Genomic DNA, 10,407 nt, shown 5'->3' on the forward strand with positions numbered 1-10,407 from the left:
TACATTATCGGTTGCTACAAACCTTTTATACAATTCTCTGTCTGTATTACGTATTATGTATTATCTGGATTTTTTTATTATGTTTATTAATCATACATACTGGAACTTTTAAAAATGTAAAAGGAGTAAATTAATTTTTAAGGATTTTTATGTGGATTTTTTTTGCAGAAAAAAAACATATCTACACTATTTTATATCTTAATACATACAGGGGATTTTTAAGGAGTAATGAGTAACAATGAGACCTCCAAAGGAAGGAAGGAAAAAAAACTTTTGGCTCATTAGGAAGATCATAATGGAATATTTCTTATTCATACATTTTTTTAAAGAAGCTTATTAAAAAAATCAAGATTACATTGGTTAAAGCACCTCTTCAGAATGGGTATAACTGTTGTCATACTGTAGTAAGTTAACAGCTTTACTCACCACCACCTTTTTTTCACAATCACATAAGAGCAACATTCACAAAACGAATTCACAAAATGAAATTGTGAGTTTTTTTCACTAATGATCCATGACACCATGTAGAACTTTGAGGACCAGAGTGAAGGATTCAGTGAGGTGAATTTAGGTAATTTGAATACACCTCATCCTCCCAAGCATTTAGGAGAAACTAAGGTGGCCACAAAAATAGAACCAGTGTTTGGTTTGTCGCTTCTGTGCTACTGTAGAAACATGGCGGTTCAACATAGTGGGCTTCATGGAAGAGGATTGTAACAAAAACACAATAGATCCTTCTCAATGTTACACACTGGACCTTTAATGCAGTTCTAATTGGTGGTTCCTACATACGCATTCCTTACAGTAGTATCAAGTAGAATTTTGAGATGAGACGGGGCAATGTTTGGAATGGTGAGGGGAATCGTAGCATGATTTCCTGTCATGATGGTGATTCCTGCTAGTACCATAAACCCCTATTTCCTTTTTCATCAGTATATGATGTGCTGACCATAATAAAACAACTTCTAAACTTCATTCACAGCTATTCAACAATGTGTGGTGATTTTACATCACTCTGTTTACCTAAAAAGAAAAAATGAACATAATGAGTTATTATGTTAAGGTATTATTACATCCAGCCTATGTAAATAAACACTGTTTATAAGCATGTAAAAAAAAAACTCACATCCTCCTTTAACTTTCTGCAGAGATTAATGTTCTCATGCTCTTCTCTTCCTTACAGATGGCTTTGTGCTCTCATTGGAATAATGGTGGTTGGAATTAGTATAATATGTGTAAGTATGAGGGAGACACCATTAGTGTGAATACCTCTTTTGGATATTTGAGGTGTCAGTAAGAGTTTAAAATGGAGCAGAAATGTTGCAGTTTGAAATTATTAAAAATTAAAAGTCTTAATGTGTGATTTGTTGGAAACATTTCATATTCCTCATTCCTATACGTACATTAAAATTGAACAGATAAATGCATTTTCTGGTATTGGTCTCTCTGTTCTAGGTTCCATTTGCTACAGACATCTATGGTCTGATTCTTCCAAACTTTGGTGTTGGTTTTGCTATTGGTAAGTATTCTTTCAAAATCTTTTCATCAGGCTTTTCTACAAATGTTTCCAGGGCTGGACAGACATATTCCATATTGTTCAATAATATAGACCAATGTAGTATCATATAAAACTAAAATAACAACAATAACAACAATCACGATGACAATAATAAAAATAAAATGCCCAATGATGGTGAAGACATGATATAGTTGTCTCTTCATGAGTGGATGCAGTAAGGACTGAGGAAGACTTTACTCAAAATGCATCTTTATGAAGATATCTGACCTGTCTGTGGGGGTCCAGCATTGATTGCAAAATCGGCACCTCTTCTGTGGCTGATGTTATTTTCATAATAATCCTTACTGCCTGAAGTCAAGCATCAGAAGTTAAGTGACAATGTACAAATACTACTAACCCATTTTGGGGTGAACTAAATATGCACTAAATATGCAGAACTAGTCTTACATGTCACCGTATAACCCAGGCATTTAACCTTTGCTGGATGGGCTGCTTGAAAAAAACAATAAAAAACTGGGGCAAAAATCATCATCAGTATATTAACTTCTTAAGGCACCACTAAACCAATTTCAGCCAACTGTTACTGTGCAAACAAATATGCGTAAGATCTTCATTGTTTGTGGTGTTTTACAGGCATGGTGGACTCCTCTATGATGCCTATAATGGGTTACCTTGTGGACCTGCGGCACGTGTCTGTTTATGGAAGTGTGTATGCCATTGCTGATGTGGCTTTCTGCATGGGGTTTGCTTTAGGTAAGCAGGAACCAGAAACACCAAAGCTTAACCAGGTTATGATAGCTCTAAAGTGAAGGCTTTCAGTAATCATTTAAATACCTACACACATAATTAATTATAACTGATTCATTTAGACTACTACTATTATATACAATAATAAAATCTGCTTTTTATATATATAGATATAGCTAATTTTATTCAATTTAAACGCATTTAAAGAAAATATTTGGAATGGGGAGGGAAAAGGTATTAGCAGATTACCTTATTACCCTGCAATCATCCTGTTTTTTAAGAAAATATTACCACACCATTGTACCCCAGCACTACTATCTAATTTTAAAGTTACATTCACAAACAAAGACCACAGCAATGAGGATATGGACTTGAACGTGAACCAATATAATATACTGTAGGAGGGATGATGGGATGGGCAGAGGGTTGAGGGATGAAGGGATGAACGGATGAGGGTCGAAGGATGGAGGATGAGGGATGTATTACTTGGTTACTACTTCTATTTACCCTAATGTTACCTTGTTGTTACCATTATATGATCTTGTCAGTACGGAGCTGACCTCAGCCAAACGAAACAAACTAAAGCACTATTTGATCTGTTCTCTCCTGATCCAGGTCCATCTATCGGAGGATCCATCGCTGAGAGCATTGGCTTCCCCTGGCTGATGACCATAATTGGAATAGTAGATATTTTCTTTGCTCCTCTTTGCCTCTTCCTCAGGAATCCTCCAGGACAAGAAGAGAAAATTGTAAGATTCAAAACACACCGAAATATAGTCAACCAAATCCTACATAAACACAGACATATAGAAGCCCTGGAAGTTGAGGTCAACAAACACAAGTTTAAAAGCTTTCTTGCTTAGTTGGCTGGGATTGATAATAACAATTTTTTCTTGCAGTGTCCTTAATTAAATCTGTTTTGTTGACATTGTTCTGACATGTGGTTCCATAAAAACTAAAAGAGATGCTAAAAAATTCCACAGTCATACAGTATGGCAATGCCAGAAAAAAGAGCTGATGTTTCTATCTGTATCTTGCCAAAATACCCCCATAACACAATTTACCTAACTACCTAAATAAAGGAGCTGCCAAGTTGACATTTTCTTTCAGGGCTTTAAACACATGCTGTCATGTTTTACAGACTTTAGCGACTGGAGATAAACTATGAATTTCCTTATCATCACTGGACATGCAAATCTCTACCTGCATGCTTGAGGCTGAACCTCATCCTGCAGCTCCACCTGCATGATCTGATATCCATTCTCATCTGCCATTTCCCCATCAGTTTTCTCCATCAGTATTTGAATCTTTTAACTCTGCCGTTTAATTTTACTATGGATGGTCAGATCGTGATTGGCCTGATTCTGATCTCATTAAAGATTCTATATGTAACTTTCAGAAAACCGTTGTTAACAGTGCCACCAGTGGCCATAAATTGAACTGCAGTCAGAGTCCTGTTGCCTGCACACAGTCTGTAGGCGCATCATCCAGGGCATTGGCCAAAAGTGACAAACACTAGACTGAACACTGGTAAATAAATGAAAATCATATTAAGAATAACGTTACTATCTGCAATATTCCTTTATTTTATTTGGACCATTGACTCCATGCTACTAACTAGCTTGCTGTTTACAAATCACCCCATCAGCCAACATAAAACAACCCACACCACGCAGCCAAGACACAGCCAGCCGGACAACCCCAACTTAGGTTAGGCTAGAGTTAGCTAGTTTGATGCCCCTACCTCACATTGCTCTTGGCAAATAGAAAGCTATCGTTAGCTTTGTACTGTTCACATTTATTGTTGGCTAAAATCAACACCATTTGTCATAATACATAAATGAGTATCATGGATCATGTTATCTGGGGAAGCTAACGTTAGCCAACTTACATATCCACTCAGATAGTATTTGGCTAGCAAACATTAGCAAGCAAGCTAAGGTTGCTGAATAATGTTTTTCAGCACCAGCTGCCCAGTGCCAGCTGACAAAGTACCCTGCAAATGACAAGCCAGCAAGATGTCTGGGAGTCTGGATAAAGCTAGCTGACAGTATTTGGCTACATTAGCTAGCTAGCAATTTGTCCACGTTAGCAAGCTAGCTAATGTTAGCCAGCTAAAACCACAATGTATTTGACAAAGCTTACAGTAATGTTAGACTTTGGACTTTGTGTTGGTCGTTTGTTGACATTAGTGGACTCCTCCTCCTTATGAGACAACGTTAGGTAGTGTTGCACACTGTAGGGAAGTGGAGAGAGAAGGCACTCAGGGGCACATAAACATCACATAAAACACATCCACTCAGTCCACAGGCAACAGAGAAAGTTGGGGAAGGTCTCATTTTTTAAGTTACGCAACAACCCGTTCGCTCAGTAAAAAGTGATTCATTAAAAAGTGATTAATACATAAAGTAATATGTAAAATGCTTCAGAATCTTACATATGGAATCAATCAGACATTACTAATCCACATCAAATACCTCCACTAATTTGCTGCAGTGGGATCATTTTTTAATTCAGATCTTACACATGGGGCCTTTAATGGCACAGAATATAAATATAAACTCATATTACACATAGTAGGATTATAGAATTATCTGGATAATTTATCCCAGGTCCTTTTCAAATCTGAAACACGAACTGAAGTTAGGGTTGCCATCCTGTACAATACAGGATCGACCCTCACTGACTCAATATGGTACGCATTTTATCCCATATTTTTGTGCACATGCTTCTCCAATGCATACACTACATTTCACATGCTTTGAATTACATTGGCAATAATAAAACCAAAAGTTTCACGAGACATAGCAACTAGTATTAAACTACAATTTGTGGAAGAGAATGACACCTTGAATGACAGCTCGTCATCCGCCCTGGTTATTCAGATGCATGTTTTTTTTTAATGTTGGTGAATAACTCCAGCTGAAAATTTGACCAAAATGCAGGAAAACACTGCTACTTAATTTGGCCACTTGCATAGTGTCCCTTATTTCTTCACATTGAAGGTGGCAAACCTAACTGAAGTCTAAAACAAAAATGACTACAGTTTCGGACAATTGTCTTTTCAGGCCATTTTGATGGATACCAACTGCTCAATGAAGACAAGATCCTACTCCACACAGGGGACGTACTACCAGGGTGAAAACATGGATCCAGAGTATGACGACTATGATTAACAGGACTCCAGCCATGCAAGTTAACCGTTCAGAGGATCTATTTTGTTGTATAAAAAAGGAACACAGAAGAAAAAAAACAGCAAAGAAACAAAACAGCCAAGTTATTTCTATGTGAATGTCCCGCATTCAGTCTTCACTGTTCACTGTCCTCGTAGCGGTTGTACTGGAGCAAACCAAAGTTGTTCTTTATATGTGGTTGCAAGCGCATCGTTTAAGAGATATTTTTTTAGCCAACAGCCTTATTCAGTAGAGAGATGTGTCAAAAAGCACTTTTTAGGCAGTAGGAGGGTGCTAAGCAACAAGTACGCTTTGCTAGTTAATTTGAAATACAAATCGTAATTCATGTGTCAGCCATTAAAAGTATAATTTTTATATGTCTGTACATCATACTGTCCAGAGTATTATTACCAGACCTTGGTGTGCAAGTTGGTATTGTTAATTGTGAGGTATGTAAAGAAACTGTTGTTTGTTTAAAATCCAGGACGATTTGTTGGCCCAGTCTAGTTTGCATTGATACAGTTACAAAAGTCCATAGTTAGGACTGAACTGTGCCGGGAAGTCAACACATTGGAACTGCTTAAGAAAAGGATGAGGAATGTATTCTAAAACACAACATATCCTCCTAATATGAACAGAACCTACATGTTTTGCATTTTGGCAACAGCAGAGAAAAAGATAATTTAAAGCTGCTGTTCATACATTTTTTTATTTAATAAATCATTAAACTGTAAATTCTCAAATAGTGGCCTTTATTTACATCAGTGACAGAGAGAACCAGGCCTACAACAGGCTTATAGTAGAGACATGCTTTATTCCTGTATAATTTCCTCTATCGCCCCAGTTAAAGCATTTTCAAAACACCCTTTAACTACCTGTCACATTTCCACAGCACTAATTCCATCAGTACAACAACATAGTTGTGTCATACTCAACACACTGCTGCCCTGAGTCTCTCTTTTCTTTCTCTAAACTGAAATACAGTTTATATTGTGATGTCTTGAGAGATTGGGGGCTTCTCTCTTGGAGCTTTTGAGGCGGGGCTGCAGGAAATTAGGACAACAAAAGTGTCAGTGTATACACTCTTCTCATTTATTTTTCATTTTCATTTTACATTTATTTACCCAGATAAGTCAAGAACAAATTCTCATTTACAATGATGACCTAGCCAAGAGACAGCTTCATTCTTGCAAACAAAAACAGATATTTGAATCTGATATAAAGAAATAAAAATAAATAAGAAATAAAAAATTTCTAGTTCGCTGTCTTATTGGTAATAACTAGTAGTTCAGTCAGTGACTGTTCACATACACAAACTATATTTTGCCCTTATTCCGAAAAAGGCAGTATTTCTACTAAGCTGTTTAAATGTCTAATGAAAATGAATATTCCACTGATATTACCGTTTACATGCAGCTGTGCATACTCCTGTTAAGGACATACGAATTACCTTCCTCTTCCTTCTCTCTCCTTTTCAAACTTCAGTCATATTAAATGCTGCAGCCATTTTGCCTCTTTGCATCAAGAAATGATTTCTTTAAATAATTAGCAATATCCAAACAGAAAATGCTGTTTACATCACCCTTATCAAATGTGGAATACTGTCATATTAGTGGAAAATTAGTGTGCATGCAAACATAGTGAGTGTCTCTTCTAGCTCATCCACTATGGGCAATCAACTATGGTTCAGCTGGGCAGCAACAATTGTCCTAACTGCCCTGCTGACTATAAGATAAGATAAGACACTCCTTAAAATTTGGCACAGCAGCCCCGGGGAATGTAGTGCAAAAGAGTAGAGAGTGAATACAAATATAAATATAAAAAATAAATATCGTAGAAATATAAAATATGGGTTTTGTAGTCTTTTAATGGACACCATGATGGGTTGTAGTCCTTGCTGCAGCCACTGCGAGGGACACTACCCCTCATGGCATTATAATATTCACGCACTGATTCCAGTCACTTCCACTTTGACGTTTTCTCAATCGATATAAAGCTAGAAAACGAAACTCAACACTTCAAGCAAAGTTTTAACATTAAAAGTCCCTTTATTTTTAGGCTTTTAATGTGAACAATGTGAAATGTGGAGGAGTTTCACTGGCAGTAGCCAAACATCAATGTGGAAAAAGTTTAAAGAATGGAATTAAGGCTGATTGAATTGAAGCTAATTGATAATTGGCTGATTTAAATAAACTATTTTAAATGTTTCCACACAATCTTTCACAGTAACTCTTACCTTCGCTGTAGGCCTATCATGGCTTGTTATGCACCACTTCAAACATCCATTGCAGTATTATGTCTGGATGCTGTCTAAAGGGCTGTCCAGACCAACTATAACTATATATCATTTTAAATGTTGTTCTAACTCACTGGATGATGAGTCCACAACACAACTATAACAATAATGACAGTAGTGAACGATATCGTTGGGGTCACTTTCAGAGTGATTTTAAGTTGGTATACAATTTATTAAACGATTGGATAACATAATTTTAGGCTGCACATTAGACATTAAAAAAACTTAATTTTACCTGAGACATACTGCCAAACAAAAAGTCTTTGGCATCTTTTGGTAGTGATGTGTTAGGAGATGTGGATGCTCACATTGCTCTTATTGTTATAGTTATTGTTATAGTTATTGTTCTTGGTGTGGACGGCCTTCAGCTCTGCAAACTATGTTTTTTTTAGGGGAGCAATAATATTCCAACAGAGCAGCATTATATAAAGGTATCACAGCTAAGTGAATTTGTGTGTCAAAGTTTACATAAATTGTACTTGTAGGATCCAATGATTGCAGCGGTTCAAATGAATTCAATTGATTTTGCAGTTTTAAATGCTGATCTGAGTGCTGCATTGATTGCAGTGATTCAAACGCTTGGCTACACCTTAACCAGGTGGTTAACGCAGGTTCTGCTTCAAGTGGAACACACTTAGAATTAGTGATTCAGTATCAAACCTACTAAATGTTTTGAGTATCAAGACCTGACTGTAGACTTTTAGTTTATAGCCTTAACTTAACTAACCTAACTAACTTCATATAGCTAACTGACATCAGCTTGTCACAGCGGTTGGATGAATGGATGGTTTTCCAATTGCGACACAGAAAAAAATGCATAAAAACATCCCTAGAAACTGCAGTATAATCCATTTTCCTCAGCGTAGCTCAATGCAGCGATAGAATTTAAATTCCCTATGAACCTAGAGATGTTCGTTTTGTCAGAAAAAAGCACAGGTGTTATTTATAATGTTAATAAAAACTGCATTACATTTAGCTTATCCAGTTCTAGTGTGGATACATGGTTGCATGCTCCTTCACTGCAGTGGCCTACTTGGACACTTGGAACATAGGGTAGAAACACATAGAAAGTGAGCTGGAAATGTAGCTGGGTTAAACAATCGCAATGTAACTGACAGCCTGTTGTATTGTCTGTAATTTGTTGGTGTAAAGTTACTGATGATTAAAAAATAAATGGCACAAAAAAGAAATCAGGATAACCAGCAATGATAGATGTCAGTGTGCAGGGTAAACTTTAAATATATTAACTGTGACCTGTGACATGGGTCCTATTTTTATTGTAAATCAGTGTAATTAACAGCTCATTATTTACAACATTGATCAGAAACAGCTTCTGCACTGATTTGTATCATGAGCCAAAATAGCAACAGCAGTGGAAGCGGCAGTAAACTGCATTTTGATTGACAGCTCGATGGATCTACTCACCGGCAGCTGAGTGGGGGAGGTGTCGCCATTTCTTGGTGGGCCTGCCACTTTCTGTGTGTCTGTGCCCTGAGCCATCATTATCTTATTACTTACACCTGTGTTTCCTTCGCTGTGTCAAAATGTGGGCTGTAGAAAGGGTCTGTTGTCACATGTGACAAGTGGTTTGTGCTGTACTGTTGATGGAGTGTTCCTTTGTCAGTGTGTCCAAACACATTAGATTTCACCAATCTGCATTAAAGGAATAGTTGGACATTTTGCTAATTAAACCAAGCTAACCGCCTGCTGGTTCCATGTTTACATGATAATGGTATCAATCTTGTCGTCACATCTGGCAAGATGGCTTATAAACACATTTCGAAAAATGTCCAACTATTTCTTTAGATTTCCCCTTAGCGGATATTCTGTGTATGTTTAATATTTGACATTTATAAATCCTTGCAAAAATATAAAAACATAAAATATAAAAAGTATTCATTGTTTCCATCATAGTTGTGTTCTTGGTGTAGTGGAGAGCCTCTAAATTAGGGGTCTCAATTTCAAATTTGCTTGGGGCCACTGCTTGTCTTGTCATGAGAGGGCCACTGCTATGTTCTGTACTACAAGAAAGCAAAATATTCTGAAAATATTTCCATTACTAACATCATATTTACCAAAAATCCAAATTAAATTAAGGTCTATAACTAGATCTCTTCTTTGCATGCATTTCTGGGCACCATTGACCTTTGCCATTAATTTGCACCAAACTAAATATCGTTTGTAAAACAGAATTATGTTTTTATTTTATTTTAATTGTAAATGACGGGATAGTTTAAATTTGTATAAAACAACTAGAACAAATAATAAATAAAAAATCTTATCTTAAATATTATATTTTTGACAACATGTTGCAAGGAAGGGGATGGAGGGCAGAAAATGGCACCCGAGCCAGGAGTTGAGATCCCTGCAGCTTTAAAACAATATGCAATTGGTGGCCTCTTGTTCTCAGAGTTTAAACATTTTCAAGGCCAAAGGTGTTAATCATGTCCTTCAGTCTACCTTTAATACAGTGGATTTGGGATGACAACACCAAATCTTTTCACCAATCACTTTCTGTGTTAAGACCACTGATTCGTCACAGGGAAGTATTTAAAAAGACAGTATGTAAATCAGCATATTTTTCTGAAGTATTAGCATAATATGTAGTGGCGTGCACAGACTTTTTGAAGGGCAGGGGCGGAAAGAAAAAAAAAGGGCACATATAGCGCGTC

General features: G+C 36.7%; 1 protein-coding gene across 1 annotated transcript in view; it reads left to right on the forward strand.

Annotated features, from left to right (window-relative positions):
- LOC118329006 (synaptic vesicular amine transporter-like) overlaps positions 1–9,558 on the forward strand; it is a gene marked incomplete in the record, with an annotated part of 22,659 nt that extends 13,101 nt beyond the window's left edge. Inside the window, 4 exon segments of the mRNA XM_035662937.1 lie at positions 1,456–1,519; positions 2,153–2,272; positions 2,882–3,015; positions 5,335–9,558. Of these exon segments, the coding sequence (XP_035518830.1) occupies positions 1,456–1,519; positions 2,153–2,272; positions 2,882–3,015; positions 5,335–5,442 (426 nt within the window).
- Positions 9,559–10,407: the final 849 nt, after the last annotated feature.

This window comes from Morone saxatilis, unplaced genomic scaffold (genome assembly GCF_004916995.1).
Source record: "Morone saxatilis isolate NCDOM2014 unplaced genomic scaffold, NCSU_SB_2.0 Contig19, whole genome shotgun sequence".
Taxonomy (NCBI): Eukaryota; Metazoa; Chordata; class Actinopteri; family Moronidae; genus Morone; species Morone saxatilis.